The 27,948-nt window shown below is 33.2% G+C and overlaps 1 protein-coding gene across 5 annotated transcripts in view; it reads right to left on the bottom strand.

Moving 5' to 3' along the window:
• Positions 1-27,948, bottom strand: part of LOC114336268 (calcium-activated potassium channel slowpoke) — a 663,340-nt gene that overhangs the window by 462,707 nt on the left and 172,685 nt on the right. For all 5 annotated transcript variants that reach the window (XM_050659851.1, XM_050659850.1, XM_050659854.1 and 2 more), the window contains 2 exons: positions 14,869-14,980; positions 258-409 (listed from right to left, as the gene is read on the bottom strand). In XM_050659851.1, coding sequence (XP_050515808.1) covers positions 258-409; positions 14,869-14,980 — 264 coding nt within the window. The remainder of the gene's footprint in view (positions 1-257; positions 410-14,868; positions 14,981-27,948) is intronic.

Here is a 27,948-nt window from a genome sequence, read left to right as displayed (position 1 = left end):
ATCATTATAAGATTATTTTTAAAATTCAGTTTAAAAGCATGAACGATGGGTAACTGAATTTTAAGTGACCGACAGCAATGAGTGATCTATAGTTCATTCTATCTAACGAACATTATTCTACTGTTTATTTATACTTCTCACAAGAACCAAAATGTACGCAACGTAGTCATCTGCGACTTTTGAAGATAAAATATTATCGTACTTTTATATTTTTGCAACAAATACTGATTTTGACTGATAAATATTGATTTACTTACTAAATGGATTATTCCTGCAGCAGTGAGCCATACAGATATGAATATGGAAACTAACTGAGCAAGCCGTATAGAACTAGAAGTCTTTAAAATGTTGAGGTACTGCAATATGTCGGGTACAGTCATTAAACGTAATGCTCGTAGGAAACGTAGACCTGAAAGAGAATATTTTTGATTAACATAATTACATTGAGACAAAAAATGGCAGGCAGCTTTAAATTCCGCATTTTAAAAGTAGCTACAGTCTTACAGGATGTCATAAAAGGGCGTGCTAGATTAAAGATATATATTTTTTAATGACACACATTGTATTTTTATTTTAAATTTAAAATCTGCTTTACTTCTCCGTCACAGCTATATAAAGTTATAACATTAAAGTTAATACTAATAAAGTTATAACTAAAAAGGTATAACCAATATTACGTTAAAATCGTATTAATATATAATTAAAAAATAGTATAAGAATAATGATCAATTTTAATTAATTTTAATAATATTCATTAAATCCAATACCGAATAAGCCAAAATGCAAGTAAATTATTATCTTGGTAATGTTAAATGGATATCACCCTGTAATTTATATCATTATCGAAAAGTACTATTATCATACTTCAATTCTTTTGAAGGAAGTTATATAAGACATTTTCGTTTTTCGATCAAAGTATTATGGTAGGGGACTCATGGTATTATGGTAGTCACTCGCGCGTTATGGGGACCTATTGTGTTGTGATTATTAAGTCCTAAAACCAAAAAAAGTGAATTAAAATTTTCAATTTTAGTGGAGACTTTCCATTTTTTAATTTAATTTTCATTTCCAACAATCGTTTTTTTTCCGATTCTAGCGCCATCTATCCATAATTTGAAAAAATGTCTCGAATAAAAGTTGCTTATTTTTACGTAGATAATCCAAATCTGCAATAAAAATTTGGGAGTCCCATTTAAGATTTTAAAGTAACGCCTTATCCCACCCCGTGGGGGGTTGTTTATTACCATTCGATAGATTTTTCAAAAACATTTTGAAAGTGTATTTTGCAGTTTTTCGATCTTAAGTTCATTTTGCGAAATATCGCGGGGTTTGTATTTAAAATTTTAAATTTACCCTCACCCCTTTCCGTGATGGCCATGTTTAGTACCACTCGATAGATTTTTGAAAAATATTGAAGGGATATTTTTTAGTTTTTCGATCTGATGTTCATTTCGCGAAATATTCGCTTTTTTTGTGAAACTTTTTGACCCATTTCCTTAAGCCTCGCTCAAATCGTCAGATTTTTGAAATATACACTCTTTTGCATGTACCTACTTAACTTACCTTATCTTAATCTAACAATTTCGAGTATTTTCAAAGACAGATTTTTTTTCGGGCCCCCCTTAACGAACGTCCCTGTGTTAAGAGCCAATATATGGTAGATGTACATCTCAGGGTACCAGGTTTCTTCCCATATGATAATCTGACGCGCTCGAGTAACTGCAAAAATCCCCGCTTGGGCTCCCCTACCATTAATTAGGTAGATATTTTAACATTTACCAATAATGATTTCGAGTTGTCCAAAAAATAATAATTTGCCAAAAAATAAGTTTGTCATTATTGAGTTTGAAGTAAAACGAGCACTTAGGTTAGGAGCTTAAGTATTAATTGTCTAAGGGTAAGAACAAAACAGATGAAATAAAATGATGAAATAAAAAGACGCATAGCAATAGCAAACAGAACTGTTCACGGTCTCCATAAACATTTAAAAAATAAAAATATAGAACGTGCAGTAAAGCTCAATATATATATATATATATATATATATATATATATATATATATATATATATATATATATATATATATATATATAACCTAATTGCTTTATATATATATATATTATAAAGCAGTTAGGTAATATTGACTGACACTATGTAAAATCTTGTTAATTTTGAGGTTGCAGTCATAAATTTCAGGGGGCAGGATAAGTAAAACTCTTAGTTATTATCAAGCTTTCGCAAAATTTATTTGCTTCTTCAAGATATGCTAAAAAAGTTTTAGTAAATACAATGAAATTAAGATGATTAAAAATATTGCTAAAACTAATATTTTACAAATTACTTATATCCATAAATTCTATAATAAGTACGCAGATAAGAAATAATAAAAAACTAGTTATTAGCAACTTAAAATAAAATATAATAAACAGATACAAATGTCTTTCTGACATACTAAATTTCAAATTAAATTGTCAAATTATTTTTCTCTTTTTAAATTAACTAAAATTAAGGCATTGTAGAAAATTAGGAATTAGATTAAGAATTTTATATATTTTTTTGTTATGTATGCCAAAAATTTAATGGATTAACCTCACGTTGTAAGTTTTTTATGCTTTTTATGTACAATATTTTTTATCATCTTAATTTCATTGTATTTACTAAAACTTTTTTAGCATATCTTGAAGAAGCAAATAAATTTTGCGAAAGCTTGATAATAACTAAGAGTTTTACTTATCCTGCCCCCTGAAATTTATGACTGCAACCTCAAAATTAACAAGATTTATATATATATATATATATATATATATATATATATATATATATATATATATATATATATATATATATATATATATATATATATAACAAACAAGTGGTTTATTAGGGTTGCAGTCAGAAGTTTGGCCAGGATATCAAAGAAACACTCTTTTGACTTTTTGTCTAGCTTTCGGGATTGTTTGACCCCTTTATCAAGACTCTGTAATATAAAACAAAAATGTAAGTATTTTAAAATATTACATTGTTTTAGTAAACCTACTAGTCGTTGAGATTATTAAAGAGAAGCTTGATGATGCTCAACATTTCAAATTAACACAAATATTGGAAACAGAAAACAAAGGACACAATACATTTTAAAATTTTTGAATAATTAGCAGAAATACAATAATTATTCTGTCATGTTAACCTACTGATAATGTAAGTCAAAAACTCTGACACATAGAGAACAGAAAGAAGAAACAATCAAATTAAATAGTATCAAATAAAAAAGTAATTAAGTGTTATGATTATTGTGGTTCTTTTTAAAACATCAGAGGCCCATACAAGGTGTGTTCAAATTCACTAACTGTACTTAAGAGTATGCAACTCATTATACGTCCATGTGTGTTTTGTAAAACAAACAAGTATTTTTATGTTTTGGTTTTTAGTGTTGCGCAAGTAGATAACAATATATGTTGCTAAGTTTTTCTATATCTGATTTTTTATTTATACATGAGTTGCTCGATTTTATGCAACACATTTCCACAAAAACGCGTTTACAGTGGTTTGTTTCCCTTGCCAAAATACAGGAACCCTCGAAATTGAACTCATGTTTCAATGTTATAGCATGTTCTGTTAGTGCACATGCATTTATTTTGTTAACTTTTATGTCACTACGGTGACTGATGGCTCTACTATGGAAATTACGAGATGTTTCGCCAATGTACACGTTGTTACAATTGAAACAAGGTATAGAATATACAACATTCGAAGATTCCTGCATAGTGAAGGGATCCTTAGTTTTTGTGTATAACATAGACACCGTTTTCACATTCCTTGTTGCGATTTTTAAGCCATTCACATTTTTGAAAATGTTGAATAGCTTCGGTGTCAGATCAGGAATGTAGGGCAAGGAACCAAAAGTTATTTTGGGTGGTACTACTGATGTGTTGCCTGTCAGTTGTCGGACTTCATTATTATGACAATTTCGTCCGTCAGCTGATTGACAAGAAGAAGAACCAAAAATAAGTTTGTTTAGAAGCCCTATGGGATAAGAATTTTCTAATAATATGGATCTCAGCTTTTTTAGTCCCCTATCCCTAAATTCCAGGTGCGACAATTTAGTGACTCTACTTTTTAAGGCCAAAACCAAGTTTGTTTTCATCTTAGATGGGTGTTGGGAATGAAAATTTATGAAACGGTTACTAAAACAAGGCTTGCGATACCACTCAGTCTTCAGAATGCCATCCCTGCCACGATGAATGAGCATGTCTAAAAAAGGAATCATATTATCCGCCTCCCTCTCAACCGTAAACTTAAGGTGTTCACATTGGTTATTAAAAGTGTTTAAAACATCAGTTACTTTGTTCTCTGGAACCTGAGATCCATATTATTAGAAAATTCTTATCCCATAGGGCTTCTAAACAAACTTATTTTTGGTTCTCCTTCTTGTCAATCAGCTGACGGACGAAATTGTCATAATAATGAAGTCCGACAACTGACAGGCAACACATCAGTAGTACCACCCAAAATAACTTTTGGTTCCTTGCCCTACATTCCTGATCTGACACCGAAGCTATTCAACATTTTCAAAAATGTGAATGGCTTAAAAATCGCAACAAGGAATGTGAAAACGGTGTCTATGTTATACACAAAAACTAAGGATCCCTTCACTATGCAGGAATCTTCGAATGTTGTATATTCTATACCTTGTTTCAATTGTAACAACGTGTACATTGGCGAAACATCTCGTAATTTCCATAGTAGAGCCATCAGTCACCGTAGTGACATAAAAGTTAACAAAATAAATGCATGTGCACTAACAGAACATGCTATAACATTGAAACATGAGTTCAATTTCGAGGGTTTTTGTATTTTGGCAAGGGAAACAAACCACTGTAAACGCGTTTTTGTGGAAATGTGTTGCATAAAATCGAGCAACTCATGTATAAATAAAAAATCAGATATAGAAAAACTTAGCAACATATATTGTTATCTACTTGCGCAACACTAAAAACCAAAACATAAAAATACTTGTTTGTTTTACAAAACACACATGGACGTATAATGAGTTGCATACTCTTAAGTACAGTTAGTGAATTTGAACACACCTTGTATGGGCCTCTGATGTTTTAAAAAGAACCACAATAATCATAACACTTAATTACTTTTTTATTTGATACTATTTAATTTGATTGTTTCTTCTTTCTGTTCTCTATGTGTCAGAGTTTTTGACTTACATTATCAGTAGGTTAACATGACAGAATAATTATTGTATTTCTGCTAATTATTCAAAAATTTTAAAATGTATTGTGTCCTTTGTTTTCTGTTTCCAATATTTGTGTTAATTTGAAATGTTGAGCATCATCAAGCTTCTCTTTAATAATCTCAACGACTAGTAGGTTTACTAAAACAATGTAATATTTTAAAATACTTACATTTTTGTTTTATATTACAGAGTCTTGATAAAGGGGTCAAACAATCCCGAAAGCTAGACAAAAAGTCAAAAGAGTGTTTCTTTGATATCCTGGCCAAACTTCTGACTGCAACCCTAATAAACCACTTGTTTGTTGATATTGACAGTCACTAATATCCAGTATTTCTATATATATATATATATATATATATATATATATATATATATATATATATATATATATATATATATATATATATATATATATATATATAATCGGTTCATAACGTTCTACGACGTCTTCCGATTCCCAATCGCCATTGCTCTCGATCGTAGCACATGTCTTCGTTCAAGCCTCTTTCTCCGATTTCCCTATGGATTCCTTCTATCCAGCTTTTCCTAGGTCTTCCTCTCTTCCGCCGTCCTTTTGGTGCCCATCGTAGCACTTGCTTGGGTAATCTGTCTTCTTCCATACGTTGTACGTGGCCAAACCATCTTAGTTGCTTTGTTTTTATATCGTCCATTATTGTATGCTTTACATCCATTATCTCCAATATTCTTGTATTTCTGATTTTTTGTATTCTTGATATACCAGCAGATCTTCTCCAGAAGTCCATTTCAGTTGTTCTGAGCATATTTTCGGATTTTTCTTTAAGTGGCCAAACTTCGCTGCTGTATGTTATAATGCTCTTAACAATGCTGTTATAGATGTTACGTTTATTTTCTTTGGAGATACTTTGGTCCCATAGGATTTTGTTCAATAATGCGATAGCTTTCCTTCCTTGTGTGAACCTTTCTTGGATATTCTTGTCCAACGTTCCATCTTGTGTAATTGTAAGACCCAAGTATTTATATTCCTGACAGTGATTAATAGTTATTTCATTTTCCAACGCTAGATCCTGCTGTATACCTCCAACGCACATATATAGCTCAATATACAGGGTGTCCCGAAAAGAATGGTCATAAATTATACCACACATTCTGGGGTCAAAAATAGTTCGATTGAACCTAACTTACCTTAGTACAAATGTGCTCACAAAAAAAGTTACAGCCCTTTGAAGTTACAAAATGAAAATCGATTTTTTTCAATATATCGAAAACTATTAGAGATTTTTTATTGAAAATGGACATGTATAATTCTTATGTCAGGAACATCTTAAAACAAAATTATAGTGAAATTTGTCCACCCCATAAAAAATTTATGGGGATTTTGTTCCCTTAAACCCCCCCAAACTTTTGTGTACGTTCCAATTAATTCATTATTGTGGTACCATTAGTTAAACACAACGTTTTTAAAACTTTTTTGCCTCTTAGTATTTTTTCGATAAGCCAGTTTTTATTGAGATGCGGCTTCTTTTTCAATATATTTACGTAAAAATTTTATGGGGGTTCCTTTAAACCCCCCTAATGTTTGTGTACGTTCCAATTAAACTATTATTGTGGTACCATTAGTTAAACACAGTGTTTTTAAAACTTTTGTCTCTTAGTCTTTTGTTCATAAGTCACCTTTTATCGAGATGTAGCTTCTTTTTCAAAATATACCTAAAAATGTAAATTATAAATAAATTTTCAGATTATTAACAGGTCTCTATAACCGTACTTAACCATATACAAATATGTGGTGGATTCGACAAATATTCAAAATATCTCGATAAACACTGGCTTATCGAAAAAGTACTAAGAGGCAAAAAAGTTTTAAAAATAATGTGTTTAACTAATAGTGCCACAATAATAATTTAATTGAAACGTACACAAAAGTTTGGGGCGGTTTAAGGGAACAAAACCCCCATAAAATTTGTATGGGGTGCACAAATTTTACTTAATTTTTTTTAAGATATTGCTGTCGTAAAAATGCCACATGTCAATTTTCAATAAAAAATCTCTGAGAGTTTTCGATATATGAAAAAAAATCGATTTTCATTTTGTAACTTCAAAGGACGGTAACTTTTTTTGTGTGCACTATTGTATATAGGTAAGTGAGGTTCAATCAACCTATTTTTGACCCCAGAATCTGTGGTATAATTTATGACCAATCTTTTCGGGACACCCTGTATATATAGCTCCAACGCACAGCTCAATATATACAAGACCTTAATAAGACCGGTTTTGATATATGGAGCTGAAACGTGGACCCTATCTCAGAGTGATGAAAGACTTTTCTTGGTATTTTTGAGAGAAAAATTCTTAGAAAGATTTTTGGGGCAGTAAATGAAAATGGGCTATGGCGTCGAAGATACAACTTTGAACTGTATCAGTTATACACCGATCCAGATATTGTGAAATTCGTTAAAGTGCAGAGACTTAGATGGGCTGGACACATTGCTAGGATGTCAGACCACGAATACACTAAGAGATTATCATTTTCAAAACCAGAAGGTACAAGAAGTAGAGGACGACCACGAAGAAGATGGATTGATGATGTTGAAGAAGACCTAAAAATTCTAGGGGTCAGAAGATGGAGGGAAGTTGCCAGGAATCGACAGGAGTGGCGACTTCTTTGTGAGCAGGCCAAGATCCACAACGGATTGTTGAGCCACTTATGATGATAAGAACAAAACAAGTAGGTCGAGGTGGAGGTGTAGGTGTCGGTCGCGGTCGATGTCGACACCCATGTAAAACAAACACATTGTAATGAATGGAAGCGAACAGAGCAGGTAAGTCGCGATGGAGGCTTAGCGCGATGCCATCCAGAAGGTTTACATCGATGCTTTTAAAAATAAAATGAGTTAGTTTTACATGGATGTCTACTGTGCGGCCTACAAGGATGCTTCCCTGTAATTGTTCCGTTCGAGGTCAAGTTGTCATTACCTGCGCTATTTGACTTGATACTTTTTATATAATCCCTTTTTTGTATTCAGTTTATTTTTGAATTTCTTCAAATTTCATTAAACTACTTCACTTGATAGTGGTTCTAGCTCGACTGACAGCGCAGGTGACCTCCTTGCTATGTGCTGTCGACATCGACTGAGACTTAACTAGTGGCATCCACCGGGACCTACACCTCTACCTCGACTTACTTGGGTCGCGGTGGAGGTGGAGGTGTCGGTCGCGGTCGATGTCGACACCCATGTAAAACAAACACATTGTAATGAATGGAAGCGAACAGAGCAGGTAAGTCGCGATGGAGGCTTAGCGCGATGCCATCCAGAAGGTTTACATCGATGCTTTTAAAAATAAAATGAGTTAGTTTTACATGGATGTCTACTGTGCGGCCTACAAGGATGCTTCCCTGTAATTGTTCCGTTCGAGGTCAAGTTGTCATTACCTGCGCTATTTGACTTGATACTTTTTATATAATCCCTTTTTTGTATTCAGTTTGCTTTTGAATTTCTAAAGTAATTAAATACAGTAAGTTTTTGAAATATGACGGAGGATCTGATTATCTACAGCTGACATTTCATCACTATCATCACTTGACTGACACAACATCGCAAAAGCACAGTCTTTTTGTCATTCAAATTTCATTAAACTACTTCACTTGATAGTGGTTCTAGCTCGGCTGACAGCGCAGGTGACCTCCTTGCTATGTGCTGTCGAGATCGACCGCGAATTAACTAGTAGCATCCACCGCGAACTACACCTCCACACTAACCCACTTGTTCTGTTCTTACCCTAACATCGGGTAGGTAGTTATTATCTTATTCTGTTCGGTTATGAATGCTCACATGTATGCCGTTATGGTGGCTCACATGTATGCCGTCCGCACAGAACGTGTTAAAAAGAAAAAATACAATGATTATTGCGGAATTGGGAAACTTTATAATAAAATACTAGACAGCTACTCATATAAACAGCTAACAGCTAACATATAAACAACTATTTTCACCTCTTCTTTATTAAGTTATTTTTCTTATTAGAGGTTTAACCCATAGGCACCCACCACGTTTATCGGTCATAACTTTTTACAATAAGCTAAAAACGTTGTTTCTTTCCAACGATCATTTAGACTTTAGAGTACCTAAAAATCTAATGGTGTATCTAAAACGAAATCGTTTGAATAACATTTGAAGTATTACACATCAACTGATAACTAATAGAGGACATTTAACAGAAAATTCGCAAATTAGATCTACACTCACTGGCACGAAAAACGGTCATCCCAAAAAATGGGTCATTTTTGATGTTAGGTATCTCCTAAACCTGTTGTTCGATTTAAGTAATTTTTTTAATGTGTTATAGCCTTATTCCTTAACAACATCGATGTAATAATATTGTTGCTAGACTGGTAAATTTTCATTGTATACCGGGTGTGCCAATCAAACTGGGTTTTTTTTCTCAATTTTCACAACACCACAATATTCTAATAATGTACACCCGGTATGCAATGAAAATTTACCTGTCTAGCAACAATAGCATTACAGCGATATTGTTAAGGAATAAGGCTATAACACATTAAAAAAATTACTTAAATCGGACAACAGGTTTAGGAGATACAAGACATCAAAAATTACCCATTTTTTGGGGTGCCCGTTTTTCGTGCCGGTCAGTGTACTTCAATACTTGGGATATGAGGTATACCAGAATTTGGTGGTACTCAAAAGTACCGTGGGGATACCTAATTTTGGTCTAAGAGCAACGTTTCCGAGAAAGTATTTTAAAACAGCTTATTCTTTAATATATTGTTCCCCATGCTTTCTCGAACACCGTACCGGCCATATGGCTGCTGATACAGGTTGCGTTCATTACTGCGCAGCACACTTGTACAGGTAAATACAAAATCGGTGTGATTGATTAGTGTGATGATAAAGCTTAGTAGATCCGCTATAGTAATATATAGCAATAAAAGTTAATAACAAAAATTGTAGCCAATCTGGAGCTTCACATTACAAATTAATCAGAATGTTACAGGGTGTTCGATAATATAGTGGCAGACCAAACTTTTGTTTTTTTTTTTAATGGAACACCCTATATTTTATTTTATATTTGAAATCTTCTTAACTTCCCAATCACAAAAATATAAAGGTTTGTTATGTTATACAGGGTATTTACAAAGTTATAACCAATGTTCTATGAAAATCGTAATAAGTTCAGCTTCCTGTATAAATAAAAATAAGCACAACAGCAATAGTTTATTGGCGCCATATTTTTTGTTGATTGTCAAAATTTATAAAAATGGTTGATACTGCTAATTTGTTTATATCGAATATAGGGTCAAAACGCAAGTAGGTACATTATGTTCTTAATAATTTTAAATAGAACACCCTAATTAATAACTTGCTCTGAAAAATGAAAATATCTCGAAAACTAACAAATTTAGACATAAGGAATATTATACAAAAATTTAAGTACGGTAATGGTACTTTTCGATAGTGATATAAAATATAGGTGTATAAAATTTCTGAGAAAATAATGTACTTGCGTTTTGACTCATCGTGTATTCGATATAAAGAAAATTAGCAATATCAACAATCCTTAAATATTTTCACAATCATTAAAATAATATGGCACCAATAATAACCCATTGCTGTTGTGTTTATTTTTATTTATGCAGCGAGCTGAACTTGTTACGATTTTCATAGAAAATTGGTTATAACTTTAAAAAAACCGTATAACATAACAACCCTTTATATTTTTGTGATGGGGAAGTTAAGAGGATTTCGAATGTAAAATAAAATATAGGGTATTTCATTTAAAAAAACAAAAGTTTGGTCTGCCACTATGTTATCGAACACCCTGTAACACTGTAACTAATTTTTTAATTTGAAGCTCAAAGTTTGCTACAGTTTTGGTTATTAACTTTTATTGCTATCTATTACTATAGCGGATCTACTGAGCTTTATCATACTATTCAATCTTACTGCATATTAAATTTAAAATTATTTTAAGACAAAAAATTGTTTGTCATTAATTTTTAAACCACAGAAATGTCTAGCAATTTTAATTCATATTTCTAATAATGTTTAAAAAGTAATGACAAAAAAATTTTTCGTCTTACAATAATTTTAAATTCGATATATTTACCGGTACCCCGTCAAAATAGCCCCGTCAAAAAAGCTCCGACAAAATAGCCCCGACATAATATCCCGCACACAAAATAGCTCCGACAAAATAGCCTGCAGACAAAATAGCCGCGGAATAACAGCCCGCCGACAAAATAGCCCCGATAAAATAGCCTCGACAAAATAGCCCCGACAAAATAGCTCCCTTCAGAATTCATCATGAAATAATTCCTTAAAAATACATTTTTTCGGAAATGGTAATTATCCTCTATTCAGATGTTTATCTTAGCTACATTAAATAAAAACGGACTTTTCAGAGAACTCGAGTCCTGTCTTCCCTGCCTCTTGGAAGTTTGATTATTTAAGTTAAGCGAAAATCAATGTTTATTTATGATATAAACAATTTTTTCTGTTTTCGGGCAACAGTAAAATGCATTTTAAATTAAATAAATTAAATACATTCTTCCTTTTTGTCAAATAATTTAAATTAAAAAAAAAGTTTTTGGACACCTTGTATAAATAATTATGTAATTGTTTATAAGAGGCTGTTTTAGCCGGGGCTATTTTAGCCAGGGCTGTTTTGACCGGGGCTGTTTTGTGTGCGATCTATTTTGTCGGGGCTGTTTTGACCGGGCTATTTTGACGGGTCACGATATTTACCTGTACAAGTGTGCCGCGTGCCGCGCAGTAATGAATACAATCTGTAATCAGTAGCCAGATGGCCGGTACGGTGTTCCAAGGAGCATAGGGAATAATATATTAAAGAACCAGTTGTCTTAAAATAATAAATTTTTTTCCGACGTTGCTAGCTCTTGAGCATTTCTTGAGCATATTAACCAATTGTGACAGCTTTTATTTTAAATTGTATGGTCCCACCACTAAACTAAATAAGAAAAATTGCGTTATTTAGGATTATTTATTTAATAAATTTTAGTTTGTCGCGTTATAAATAAATTAACCCGGAAAAAGTCCCGCGCTCTCTTCTATCACGTTCCGCGCGTTAGATTTTATGTAACAATAGACCGGACAGTATCGTCGCCCCCGCTAGCGCAATTATTCCGATTGGATTTTTTTGCACAAACTTACTCAAAAAGAGGTCCTTATCACATATCCACAGGGTGCCGGGCGGTGCCGTGGTCGAAAAATTTTTTAAACAATTTTTTTTAAACAAATTCACAAAAATAATTTTTTTATTTCCAACAATTTTTTTTAGATAATTTGGGTCATTCTTCAGCGTTGTGAAGAGATTTTTGTCATTAATTCATTACAAAGCTGTTATTTTTAGTTATTAACAATTAGCGCTATAGTCTAACTGTATCGTCGCCCCCGTTAGCGGAACAATTTCGATCAGATTTTTTTGCACAAACTTGCTCAAAAAATGGTCCTTATAACATATCCACAGAGTGCCTTGCGGTGCCGTGGTCGAAAAATTTTTTAAACAATTTTTTTAAACAAATTCACAAAAATAATTTTTTCATTTCCAACAATTTTTTTTAGATACCTTGGGTCATTCTGAGCAAAAAAGGTCGCTTTCTCTTGTCATTTTTCTCTAAAATTGACTGTTGTCGAGTTATACGCGATTAAAAATTTGAAAAATGCGAAAATGGACATTTTCAAGGCTTCATAACTCGATCAAAAATGATTATTATGAAATTCAAAAAGTGACAAAATCAAGATTCAAATACCTTTTTCAGCGTTCTGAAGAGATTTTTGTCATTAATTTATTACAAAGCTGTTATTTTTAGTTATTAACAATTAGCGCTATAGTCTAACTGTATCGTTGCCCCCGTTAGCGGAACAATTTCGATCAGATTTTTTTGCACAAACTTGCTCAAAAAGGGGTCCTCATAACATATCCACAGGGTACCTTGCGGTGCCGTGGTCGAAAAATTTTTTAAACAATTTTTTTAAACAAATTCACAAAAATAATTTTTTCATTTCCAACAATTTTTTTTCAACAAAAATCTCTTCAGGACGCTAAAGAACGTATTTGAATATTGATCTTGTCACTTTTTTAATTTCATAATAATAATTTTTAATCGAGTTATGAAGCCTTGAAAATGGCGATTTTCGCATTTTTCAAATTTTTAATCGCGTATAACTCGACAACAGTCAAGTTTAGAGAAAAATGACCAAAGACCTTTTTTGCTCACAATGATCCAAATTATCTAAAAAAAATCGTGGGAAATGAAAAAATTATTTTTGTGAATTTGTTTAAAAAAAAATTGTTTAAAAAATTTTTCGACCACGGCACCGCCCGGCACCCTGTGGATATGTTATTTTTTATTATTATTTTTTTTCAACAAAAATCTCTTCAGGACGCTAAAGAACGTATTTGAATATTGATCTTGTCTTTTTGAGTAAGTTTGTGCAAAAAAATCTAATCGAAGTAGTTCCGCTAACGGGGGCGACGATACAGTTGGACTATATCGCTAATTGTTAATAACTAAAAATAACAGCTTTGTAATAAAATAGTGACAAAAATCTCTTCAGGACGTTGAAGAAGGTGTTCGAATCTTGATGTTGTCACTTTTTGAATTTCATAATAATCATTTTTAATCGAGTTATGAAGCCTTGAAAATGGCCATTTTCGCATTTTTCAAATTTTTAATCGCGTATAACTCGACAAAAGTCAATTTTGGAGAAAAATTACAGGAGACCTTTTTTGCTCAGCATGACCCAAATTATCTAAAAAAAATTGTTGGAAATAAAAAAATTATTTTTGTGAATTTGTTAAAAAAAAATGTTTAAAAAATTTTTCGACCACGGCACCGCCCGGCACCCTGTGGATATGTTATAAGAACCTCTTTTTGAGTAAGTTTGTGCAAAAAAATCGAATCGGAATAATTGCGCTAGCGGGGGCGATGATACTGCCCGGTCTACAATACGAATATAAGAATTTAAAAAATATATATGTATATTTTTATTTACCTACTCGTTATGTTAAGAATATCTATTTATTTTAAAGCTAATTGGTTTTCACCTAAGCCATAAATTCCACAAAAAAATATAAAAGAAAGTAAATAAAAAAATACCTACGCATTACTACAATCTTCCTCGAGGCACTTACGAGTGGAGAGTTTTGTGCCAAAATTGTTCATCAAGTTATCACGGAAAAGGATAAAATTTTCGATTTTTTCTAACGGCGCGACTGCTCCCGGGTTTAGAGCGTAGGCGCAAAATTTCGAACCAATGCTTTTTAAACGCATTTTTTTTCGAATCCTGAGAAACTTTTTTTAAAAATTTGAAGGCAGAATGAAGGATTACATTATTTCCGAGCGTTTAAAGTCCCTGAGAATAAACAAAAAGATTCTTTTGAATGAAATATTTGAAATTAAATCTCAGACTAAATTTTCTCTTTTTTTCACCTCTGTAAGTTATTAAAATGAACATTATAGAAGTTTTCGGAGACTTCCGGCCCTCAATAATAATGTAATCTTTCATTCTGCGTTTAAATTTTTCAAAAATACTTTTGCATCCGAAATTTTTCGACTACCCTCTTAATAGTATTAAGAAAATAAAGCATAAGGACTTACCTATCCATGTTCGATCTAAATAGATCGAAACAAACGATGGAGGAATTGTAAAATAGTCTACGAAAGAGTACATTTCCAACATGAACCACAGCTTGTCACTAGCAGCTATGAACTGAAAAAAAAAATATATTAAATTTTAATAATACGAAACATTTATACGGTGTATATCAGGCAAATGGAATAAACTCAATTAAAAATCAATGTTCGAAAAACGCTTCGACTTTTCGATTAGTATTATTTATCGTAACCCGTCAAAATAGCCCGGTTAAAACAGCCCCGTCAAAAAAGCCCCGTCAAAATAGCCCGAACACAAAATAGCCTCGACAAAATAGCCCGCAAACAAAATAGCCCCGACAAAATAGATCGCACACAAAATAGCCCCGGTCAAAACAGCCCCGGCTAAAATAGCCCCGGCTAAAACAGCCTCTTATACACAATTACATAATTATTTATACAAGGTGTCCAAAAACTTTTTTTAATTGAAATTATTTGACAAAAATGAAGAAATTATTTAATTTATTTAATTTAAAATGCATTTTACTGTTGCCTGAAAACAGAAAAAATTGTTTATATCATAAATTAACATTGATTTTCGCTTAACTTAAATGTTCAAACTTCCAAGAGGCAGGAAAGACAGGACTCGAGTTCTCTGAAAAGACAATTTTTATTTAATGTGGTTAAGATAAACATCTGAATAGAGGATAATTACCATTTCGGAAAAAATGTATTTTGAAGGAATTATTTCATGATTAATTCTGAAGGGAGCGCTTTTTTTTCGGAGCTATTGTGTCGGGGCCATTTTGTCGGGGCTATTTTGTCGGCGGGCTATTATTCCGCGGCTATTTTGTCTGCAGGCTAGTTTGTCGGAGCTATTTTGTGTGCGGGATATTATGTCGGGGCTATTTTGTCGGAGCTTTTTTGACGGGGCTATTTTGACGGGGTACCATTATTTATTACGCACTTTTTTTCGCTTTTGCGTCGATTTCTACCTTTGAAGGGTGTAAAATCAAAGTCGGCAATCTCCCATCTCCATAATTTTGGGAAACCGCGAAAAACTGTAAAAACTAACAAAATGAAATTAAAACAATAAAACTGATAAATAATCATATAAAATTTGGTTTGTTATCGGATGTCCAGAAAGAGGGGCTTAAGAAAATTATTTCTTTTCCTTTTTTTAATATTTTAGTTTGGAGATTGCCGTTTTTTTTGCAGTGCTTGGAGATTGACGGATATGAAAATTATCTATAAGGATATTGCCAGTTTTGAAACTAATAAAAAATCATTGTGCCGGCTATGTAGTGAAGAAAAATAAATTTTAATATTGAACAATAATATAATTTAGGGGTTTGGTCCACTGATACTAATGACCAGAGCAGAGAATGTGGAAAATACCGTGGACAGATAGAATAACAAATCAAGATGTTTTGTTGCTGAAGATGAGGAAGGAATGGGAAGTAATAAAAACAATACAAACGAGAAAACTGGAATATCTAGGGCACATAATGAGAGAGAAAAGTACTCCCTGCTAAGGCTCACAATCCAAGAAAAAATCTCGGGAAAGAGAAATGGGGGACGTAGGAGTTTTTCCTGGTTGCGAAATTTAAGAAGGCGGTACGGGTGCAGTTCAATACAATTGTTCAGAGCTGCAGCCAACAAAGTTAAAATTGCTGTGATGGTAGCCAACCTCCGATAGGAGACGGTACTGTAAGCAGAAGAAAATAATATAATACGTAAAAGCAATTTATATGCATATCACTTAAACTAAAATATTCGGAAGTTCGGGTATATATTCACATTCACAGGTTTCGACAGAGTTCACGACATTCACAGTTGATCACATGCGAGCGTTACGTGGCTCTTACTGGCCGCAGCGGAGATTGTCGTGTTTGGTACGCACTCAGCTATGGATATTGCCGCTTTTGATCCCAATATGAATTTTTCACTGCGACTTGTATACAGTTAAGACCGCTTTTGGTTCTTGAAAATAGTTTTATCTAACAGATAATAAAAAAACGCAACAGAAGGCGTCCCTAACTCAAAACAAGAAAAAGTGGAGATTGCCGCCTTTGATTTTACACCTCTATTTTGTCTTATTTGTCTGGCACTTTGTATAGTATCCTTGACGTATCCCTTACGGTACGAAGGACGAGGTTTTCGAATGGAATAAGCAAGAGGCCCGTAAAAAGCTGCATGAGTCTACAGTTCGTGGGGTTCAATTTTTACTGAACCCATTAAAATTAAAAGAACGTTATCTATTTATTGTACGCAAGAGAGGTACCTATAGGAATAATTAAAACTATCGAAAATATCTACCAGAGTAACACAATAAAAGTAAAAGTAGATGAAGAACTAGCTGACCCAATTGAAGCTGCCAATGGGATAAGACAGGGTCCTGGTAAGAGATGAGTCCTTGATTGTTCAACCTGATCATGGATGAAATAATAAAAAAGTAATTACAAAAAAAGTACAGTAAATGGGAGAAAAACAACTTAAAATAATCGGCTATGCAGACGACGTCAATACTAATATCTCAATAACATCTCAAATATCTCAAAGTGAAGATGATTTACAACGTATGCTGCACCAACTAAATATAACTGCAAAAATACTAAATGCGTGGTTATAACAGCAAATCTAATAAGGTGTAAATTAGAGCTGGAGGGTCAGACAATAGAACAAATGAAGAAGTTTAAATATCTAGGCATTACACTATCTAGCTACGGAAAGCTCGAAACAGAATAAGCAAGCACAGCCCCAGAATGCCCGATTGAAACAATATGGAGCTATAAAAATGTCGGGAAAGAAGTGAAAGGAAGAATTTACAAAACAGTCATCAGATCAATAATGACATACGCGGCAGAAACACGACCTGATACAGAAAGGACAAAAAGATTGCTAGAAACAGCAGAGATGAAAAAAATTCGAAAAATCGATGGTAAGACACTATACGATAAAGCTAGAAGTGCAGATATACGATGGAGATGCAAGTTGAACATTTATAACTGGGTGAAAAGCAGAAGAGTAGAATGGAACATAAGCCGAATGACAACAAATAGAGTAATAAGAACGGCTAGAGACGTTTCTCCAATAGAAAGTCGTTCAGTGGGAAGACCACGAAAACGATGGAATGACAACTTACTGGAGGCACATTGAAAAACAGACAGAGTCATGTCTACACGAGAAGCAGAAGAAGAAGAAGAAGAAGAAGAAGAAGAAGAAGAAGAAGAAGAAGAAGAAGAAGAAGAAGAAGAAGAAGAAGAAGAAGAAGAAGAAGAAGAAGAAGGAGAAGCATTATTTTCAGTAAATAACTTTTCATACAGAATGTAGATTTTGACATTACACATATAGACATATTGTATTTATATGGGATTAGTGAAGTAATGACCATTATATTTTTATGGCTAAAACCGCTTGAATTGACATAAAATTTGGCATACACATAGCTAACATGTCAAAGAAAAGAGTGATATTGTGCCGATGTGTGCTTTTGCTCTGGGGGTGATTCTCACCTGTTCGCGGGGGTGAAACAACATACGTTCAAAATAAGTCTGTGATTGCATAAACTGATTAATTCTAGGCAACTGAGAAAAGAGTTTTTTTACTACAACAGTTTTCGAGTTATTGGCAAGTGAATAATACGTTAATTTGTCAACAGAAAAATACACGTTTTTAGACAGTTTTTCGGAAATAACTCAAAATATAAGTATTTTACCGAAACAAATATCGCACCTCCGCTCAAAGAGTGTCACAACTCAAAAAAAATTAAAAACGGTTTTATTGCACCAACAGTTTAACAAAACTACAAATTCCTATCTCAAGAAGTGTTGCGTCTAAGGCTAAAGTATTTATCGTTAGATGATACTAGTGTCATTATAGTCTAGTCGCAACATAGGGGGTCCCATGAGCACTTTTAGCTCGCCGCGATTTGATGGTGGTATTATAGGTTTTTTGGGTCGCTGAATGCAATGGAAGTGGTCTGAAAAACCAAAATGTGGTGGGTTTAATTGTTATTAACAAATTATGGTAAAATTAGGTATTTTTCAGGAATTATTATTAGAAGCCCTGTAAATAAATTGATAGTGTAAAGGTTTTCTCTGGTGTATTTTTGGTCGCTAAATTGAATGCGACTAGTCGCAATTAGACGATTACTCAAAATATGTTCTTATTTTGTTAATAACAAAATAATTGTTTATTCGCCGAAAAGCTCGAAATAACGCGCTATCTACAGCAAGTTTGTAGTCTTTTTCATAGTATTTTGATACGCTAAATCGATTGCCACTAGTCGTGATAGTTTAAACCACGTTCCGACTTTGTTATTAATAAATTATTGCAAAAATAATGATTTCTATAATATAATAATTTCTATAAATTATTGCAAATAATGATAATATTTCAATAAATTATTGCAAAAATAATGATTTCTATAATATAATAATTTCTATAATAGTCTCTCCCACCTTGACTTTACAGTATAGGGAACATAGGCAATGCAGTCCTTATGAGAGTTTTTAGCGTGGTGATGCCGATTTTATCAAAAAGAATTTGTAATCGAAAATTAGAGAGATTAAATTAAAACTGTTTTAGAAAGACAATCTACCATTTTAGGATTGGTATGCGTTTTAAGTTTATTTGATATACTAAAGTTATTACGCATATGAATCCTAAAATTATTTTTGATAAAATCGGCATCACCATGCTAAAAACTCTCATAAGGACTGCATTGCCTATGTTCCCTATACTGTAAAGTCAAGGTGGGACGGACATTAGTACGTTTACTAACGGTTTTTGCTCTAAATTAAAAAAAAAAAACACTTGTATTGACATGCAATTTGGCATACACGTAGATAACATGTCAAACAAAACAAGTGATATTGTGCCGATGTGTGATTTTACCCTGGGGTGATTTTCACCCCTTTTCGGGGGTGAAAAAAGAAATATTTAAAATAAGTCCGGAGGTAGATAAACTGATCAATTCTAATCAACTTTTGTTCTACACAGTTTTTTCACTAAGTTAATACTTTTCGATTTATTTGCGAGTGAATATGTTCATTTTTCAACAAAATACCCACGTTTGTAGACGGTTTTTCGTAAACAACTTAAAAACTAAGTATTTTTTCAAAAAAAAATTTCTTAACAAAAATATTGACTATAAAAAGTGAAAAAAACAGTGTATGTGCGAGGTCCGTAGACCCAGGAGAAGCGGAGTTGTAGCTAATGAACAACAGGTTCATATTCGTCCAATTCCAAATCAAATATTTCAACATAGAATAACCAAAAAATGAAGAACTTTTTGAGGAAAACTCATTACAACTTTTTAAAAGTTTTTATAAAATCCTTTATTCCTATTTTTTGAAAAAGTATCTAGTATCAAAAATAAGCAAGTTACGCTCAAAATAAAGTTGGCCCATTTTTTTTGATAAAAAAAAGACAGAAAAATCACCCCCTAGTTAGCATCTCAAATGAAATTAATAGTTACTGCTTCACAAATTCACAAGTTACTTTACTTATGTTGTGTCTATACGTTCTCTAACTTTCATCAGTTCGAAAGTGCTTATAAAACCACCAAAAACGTGTTTTTCTTTTGTTGAAAAAATGAACATATTCACTAGCAAGTAACTCGAAAAGTATTGACTTAGTGAAAAAAACGTACAGAAAAAAAGTTGCTTAGAATTAATCAGTTTATCCACTTCCGGACATATTTTAAACGTTTCTTTTTTCCCCCATGGTAAAAGCACACATCTACACAATAGCACTTGTTTTATTTGACACGTTAGCTACGTGTATGCCAAATTTCATGTCAGTACAAGTGGTTTTTTTTTAATCTAGAGCAAAAACCGTGAGTAAACGTACTATAAACCATTATTTTTGCAATAATTTATAAATAACAAAGTCGGAACGTAATTTAAACTATCACGACTAGTGGAAATCGATTAATCGTATAAAAATACTATGAAAAAGACTACAAACTTGCTGTAGATAGCGCATTATTTCGAGCTTTTTTGCGAATAAACAATTATTTTGTTATTAACAAAATAAGAACATATTTTGAGTAATGGTGACTAGTCGCATTAGACTTAGTGACCAAAAATACACCAGAGAATACCTTAACACTATCAATTTATTTACAGGGCTTCTAATAATTCCTGAAAAATACACAAACAATTAAAAGCACCACATTTGGGCTTCCAGACCACTTCCATTGGATTCAACGACCCAAAAAACCTATAATACCACCATCAAATCGCGGCGAGCTAAAAGTGCCCACGGGACCCCCTATGTTGCGACTAGATTATTATATGCCCCAAAATTATAATTTAAACCCGAGAAAAGCTCCTGGCTTTGATTTAATAACAGGACAAATATTAAAACAGCTGCCAAGAAAAGCAATTGTCAAGTTAACATATTTAATTAATGTCACGATCAGATTAAAATATGTTCCTTCGTTGTGGAAAGTGGCGGAAATAGTAATGATACCAAAACCAGGTAAACCACCACATATGACCTATTCCTATAGACCAATATCACTGCTACCCACAATGTCTAAATTATTTGAAAAACTTCTCCTCAGAAGATTGCAACCAATTAAAGTAAACAAAAAATTAATTCTAAATCACCAGTTTGGCTTTAGGCAGAAACACTCAACTATAGACCAACTCCACAGAGTCACCGATATTATAGATAATGCATTAGAGGAAAGAAAAGTTTGTTCAGCTTTATTCTTAGATGTTGCCCAGGCATTTGACAGAGTTTGGCATGAAGGACTATTATATAAATTAGAGACAGTTCTTCCAAAATCATACACAGACATAATTCAATCGTACTTAACTGATAGATATTTCAGAATCAAGCAAGATGATGCTTATTTTGAACTTAAAGAAATGAAAGCCGGAGTCCCCCAGGGTAGCGTATTGGACCCGGTCCTATATCTCCTTTATACATGTGATCTACCAGAATTCGATAACTACTGTTTAGCTACCTTTGCCGACGACACCGCCATATTAGCAGTAGGTAAAGATACCGTAGAAACAGCCAATAAACTACAAAATGCGATGAGCAAATTCCAAAAATGGACTAAGACGTGGAAGATTACATTGAATGAAAGCAAATCAGTACATGTTGATTTCACTAATAAAACAATTATGTACGCACCAATAAAAATTAATGGACAAGACATTCCTTATGCCAACACAGCCAAATACCTGGGCTTAACCCTAGACACGAAGCTTCGCTGGAAAGCCCATGTAAAGAAAAAGAAGGAATAATTAAATATCAAATATAAAGAATTGTACTGGCTACTGGGAAGATACTCAGGGTTGTCAACGTATAACAAGATGCTAATCTGCAAACAAGTTATAAAACCAGTATGGACGTATGGTATCCAACTATGGGGATGTACAAAAAAGACAAACTTAAAAATAATACAAACTTTTCAAAACAAAGTATTAAGGGGCATAGTTAACGCACCCTGGTACATCCGTAATGACGACCTCCACAAGGATCTACGAATGGAGCCCGTCGACAAAGAAATCCGAAAACACGCAGAAAGTCATGAAAAAAGACTTCTTCTCCACGAAAATATTGAGGCCATCCAGCTCCTGGACAACTCAAACCAGAAAAAAAGACTGAAGAGGACCAAACCTCACGAGTTGGTGTAGTTTGCGAAAAAGCTAATAGCGGAGCATTGCGCGACTAGTGTGCAAGCAACGTGTTAGTGTAGTGCGTGATAAAGTGAAAAGCAGCGCTTTGTGTGATAGTGCACAAGCAAAAAGTGCGCCAGTAATAATAAAGACAACTAAGAAGACATCAAAGGGTGGCTCTTAGATATTAAGTAGTTAGTAGGATAGGATAGATAAAATGTTACTCATTGGTCAAAGACCAGATTGTAGCACTTGGCAAATAAATAAATAAAAAAAAAATATGCCCCAAAATCAACGATGCCCCGAACATATACAGTGTCACATATCGACTTGTGCAAGGTATTTGTCCATCTAAGATCGGTATAAAACGTCGCCGTCGTTTGTTGCGTTAAGACAGTATATGTGATTACTTTATTCAAAACAATCTGCGAATATGCTCAAGTAAAGTAACATATTTATTTTTCTTTTTGTAGTATTTGTTATATTTCTTAAACAGTTATTGTTCTAATTTTAATAGTTTTTGAATTAAACCCGGAAAAGTTCTAGCACAAATTTTGAACGTCATTTTCTCGATAATTTGCTTTTTTGACTTATAACACTCTTTGAGCGGAGGTGCGATATTCTTCCAGTTCTAGTAGAAGCAAAGTTGTAGCTAACGAAAAGTAGGTTCGTATTCGTCAAATTTCAAATCGAATATTTTAACGTGGAATAACATGAAAATTGTGAACGTGTGAACGTGAAAATTCATCACAACTTTTTTAAAAGACGTTGACGGACAGTGCGTCAAATGTATAAGCAAGTGTTGTGACACGATATGTATTTTGCAAAGAGAATAGGGAAATCCTCAATGATTTTAGCGCTTATAGTTTATGAAGACAATGAGTTTTTTTAACATTTTTTGTAAAAATGTGGACGACGACCGTAGACGTCGGCGTCGTGTGACATTTCATATGCATCTGTAGATGTAATGTGATATTTTTTGACACCGATTTTTCACCACAACTCGATATTGTAGAAATGTCGTCTATAGACGTTGTGTCACATTACATCAATGGAAATTAAACGTCTATAGACGTTCTGTCCGTCAACGTGTTAAAGTGTTTAAAAAGGCATTGATTTTATTTTTTAAAAGAGTTTCTAGCATCAAAAGTAAAAAAGTTACGGTCGAAATAAAGCTGGTTCCTTTTTTTGGTAAAAAATCGTAAATATTATACCCTAATTAGCATCTCAAATGAAATTAATCGTTACCGCTTCACAAGTTATTTTAGTTATGTATGATTTATTTGATCTGTAAGTTTCATCGGTACAAGGTGCTCAATTTAAAAAAAAAATACGGTTTTAAGTAATTTTTTTTTAATATTCTTGTCTCCTGTTTTATACCGCTACCGTGGCTTTGGGATTATAGCAGGGTAGTCTGCTATATCTAGGCCCTACGGTTAGGGGTCGCCAAGTGCTTGAAAATTTCAAGATCTTGTCTTGATCTTGTCTTGATTTCAAGACAAGATCAAGACAAGAAGTAATTTTAGATTTCAAGACAAGACAAGAAATTTTATGTCAATACCAATATTTCTTGTCAAGAAATCAAGAAATCTTGAAATATCTTAACTAATAATGAAAACTCTAAAACCTGTGTAAGAATTGATAAGCCATGCATTAAAGCAGATAACACTTTTTAAGGAGTCAATGTCTAGCCGATTTCTTGGCTTTGTTATTGTTAAAGCTGCTCTTGAAAATAGCCTTTCCGCAGATACAGATGTTGCTGGCGTTTCGAGAAAATCCTTGGCCATTTTCGATAACGACTGGTAAGTATTTTTGTGTCTTCAACTTCAATATATATATTCTCAGAATCTTCTGGCCTACGCTTATTTAAGTATTTTTCAAGTTCATGCTTCCTAGATTGTTAGAAGTTATCAATATCAGCTTTTTTAAATAGGCAAGTACCCAATATCTAAATCAAATTGGTTATTTCTTTTTTAGGACTAAGTGTTATTGGATTCTGTCGATCATTCTTGGATTTATTAAAGTAGTTAGCTTTAAATATTTCTTCAATTTTTTTACTGCCTCTGATTGTAGGAGCCTTCCCCAAGATGAAGAGGAAAAGGCATCTACTTTATGCCGAGGATCCAAAATAAGAACTATATAATATAGTGCATAATATAGTGCGGTGGAATAAGTGTTGCCCCCCCCCCTGTTAACTTGTTTATTTTAAGAATATAAGCAAAACGCTCGCACAGGTCGATTTTAAAACTAATCATAGTATATCATAGCACCAACTTTTCGAACTTTTCGAACTTTACGCGATCCCTCTTCAGGTGACAGGCATAACTTTGATTTTTTTTAAATGGTAAAGTACATCATGTGACACCTCATTTAACAGCTTTTAAAATACTGATTTCAAAAATGTATAATACTTTAATCCTTTTTGAGATCGCAGGCCCAAAATTTCGGTCGAACTCTTTTTAAACACATTTATTTTTTTCGAATTCTGAGAAAAATAATAAGTATTTTTGAAAAATTTAAACGCAGAATAAAAGATTAGATTATTACTGAGGGCTGACAGTCCCTTAGAATAAACAAAAAGTTTCTTTTGAACGATATATTTGAAATTAAAAATCACACTAAATTTTCTCTTTTTTCTACCACTGTGACTTATTAAAATAAACATTATAGGAGTTCTCAGGGAATTTGGACCATCGAGAATACTGTAATATTTCATTCTGCGTTTAAATTTTTAAAAAATATTTATTATTTTTTTCAGGATTCGAAAAAAATTATTGCATTTAGAAAGAATTCGACCGAAATTTTGGCCTACGCTCTCAAACAAAGTATTATACATTTTTGAACTCAGTATTTTAAGAGCTTTTAAATGAGATGTCACATGATGTACTTTCCCATTTAAAAAAATCAAAGTTATGGCTGCCACCTGAAGAGGGATCGCGTAAAGTTCGAAACGTTGATGCTATAATATACTATGGTTAGTTTAAAAATCGATCTGTCCGAGCGTTTTGCTTATATTCTTAAAATAAACAAGTTAACAGGGGGGGGGCAACACTTATTCCACCGCACTGTATATCCAATTAGTTGTGTTATAGTGTTTCAGTATTTTATGTCTCGCAGCTTGAATGCAGCAAATTAATTGATCTTCGGTAGCGTCTCTATCAATTTTATTATCAAGTTAATGAGCCCATATTTCCAGTTTGTTTAGAAGTAAATTTATTGCCATTACTACCAATGGGAGTGTGCAATATTTTTCCCCTTCGAGTATTGAAGAAAGTGTTTTAAAGCTTCTCAGATACTGACAACATTTGCTGATCAGAACTCATTCTTTATCTAATACCTTGCATTTATTTAGTTAGATTTTCGATGTTATCGCAAAATACAGTTAAAGCATTTTTTACACTTAAACCCCATGTTAGCATCTCGAAAGTTAAATGCCATTTTGTAGGCACATCTAATTTTGGCATAGTCATATTAAGGCCTCGCAAGCACTGTTTAAGTTGCATCTGCTCTGAGTTCTTGATTTTTTTACAAGATATTTATTTAATTTTACTCACAGGAGTAAAATCTGAAGCAGTATAACTTATATCATTTTCTACTTCTATCGTATCCTACAAATTATCAAAATTCTTTTCGATGTCTAAACTGTTTCGAACTGTTCAACAACTTTTATGAAATCCTGGACAGCTATGTTTAGAGTATGCGCGAAACGTACAAAATGCTTATTTTATTAGCACGCAACGCAATAAAAAGGTCGCCGGAGAATCACCAAACCGGGTAATCAAGAAATTTCAAGATCTTGCAATTTCTTGAGTCAAGACAAGATATAAGATGTCAAGAAAACGTCAAGACAAGATTTTTTAGAATTTCTTGATTTTTTCTCAAGACAAGACAAGAAGTTGTTATCAAGACAAGATTTCTTGTCTTGTCGACCCCTACCTACGGTATACAAGAAAGGTAACAAGACCAGTGCTACGCTTCAACAGCCTACTATTATTAGCCCTGGTTTTCACAAGGTGCTCATTTTATTCAGGCTGAGTTGACCTGGGCCTCGATTTTTGTCCCTTCGCGTCGTTATCGAACGTATTCGCTTCGTATACTAAACAGATCACAGATCACTTAACTCTCTTTAGATGTTTCACGCAGGTATCTCAAGGTCATACTAAACTAAATGTCATTTTCAGTAATGATACGTTTTTTGGGATGTCGCCATGCACCTGGAGTGAAGATTTCTTCTATATCACTGAGTCTGAGTGTCATGTCATTTTACTTACCAGGAATTACCTTTCAAAACTGTTCAAATATAACTGGTAACTATAATTTTAAATAAATAAAAGTATATAAATATTAAGAATGTTAAATACCTACATATGTGTATAATATGTATTTTATTTCCATTTTGGCATATAATCTACATAAAAGCACCTAAATTATTTAATTTTGAAGTTTGAACTATTGACAAAAACGCATCCATAGAAAAAGGACAGTGTACAACACGTGAAAAAACGACATATTTCTCCCTGGCTTGATTTGCAGCACTCGCCTCGTACCTCGGCTCGTGCCAACAAACTTACGCGCTCGTGAGAAATATGTCTTTTTTCTCTCTTGTTGTACAATATACTATTGTTTTAGTTGAAAGTCCTTCAACAAGTAGAGATGCACACATGTTTCAATCATTTGAGATACCCTTTTGTAGAAGTATTTGGAACTCAGTTTGGAAGATAACTATTAATAATTTCATTTGTACAGATACGATTTGTAAAAAAGTATATACAAAGTGGTTTTGCTGGTATTAAATAAATAAATAAAAATACGTTGTCATGTCTCATTTTTTCCCAAATGGTATTTTGTATATTTGAAATTAAAAATAATTTGCGTATTTTAAAACCAAATTATTTTTTTTTTCAACTACAAATATTTTAACCTAACATTTTCTTCTCACCAAAATTACATTTTGAAATTCCCGCTTGGATTAGTTCCGATACAAGCGGCATGGAGCGCTGTTTATCATATTTAACCAAAACGTTATCGTGGAACATCTAAAGGAGGTAGGTGATCCGTGAAACAGATATTACGAAACGAATACGTTCGATAACGAAGCGAAGGGTCAAAAATCGAGGCCGGGGGCCTATAGACATTTTTAAAAATGTCTATAAAGGTACGATTCCGACAACGACTGCAGACGGCAACTGCAGGCGACAGTTAGAGTTGTCACCATAACGACGTCATTACTTTGCACTATTAATTTTTATATTTATTAGCAACTGCTGTTCGGCAGAACGTGCGTCAGTTGCTAAGAAATATACAAATTAATAGTGCAAAGTAATGACGTCGTCGTTCGCTATTCGGCAGAACGTCAGTTGCTAAGAAATATACAACTTAATAGTGCAAAGTAATGACGTCGTCCTGGCGACAACTGCAACTGCCTCTTGCAGTTGCCGTCTAC

This window comes from Diabrotica virgifera, chromosome 8 (genome assembly GCF_917563875.1).
Source record: "Diabrotica virgifera virgifera chromosome 8, PGI_DIABVI_V3a".
NCBI lineage: Eukaryota > Metazoa > Arthropoda > Insecta > Coleoptera > Chrysomelidae > Diabrotica > Diabrotica virgifera.
Note: the sequence above shows the minus strand (reverse complement) of the source record. Positions and strands in the feature narration are given on the sequence as shown.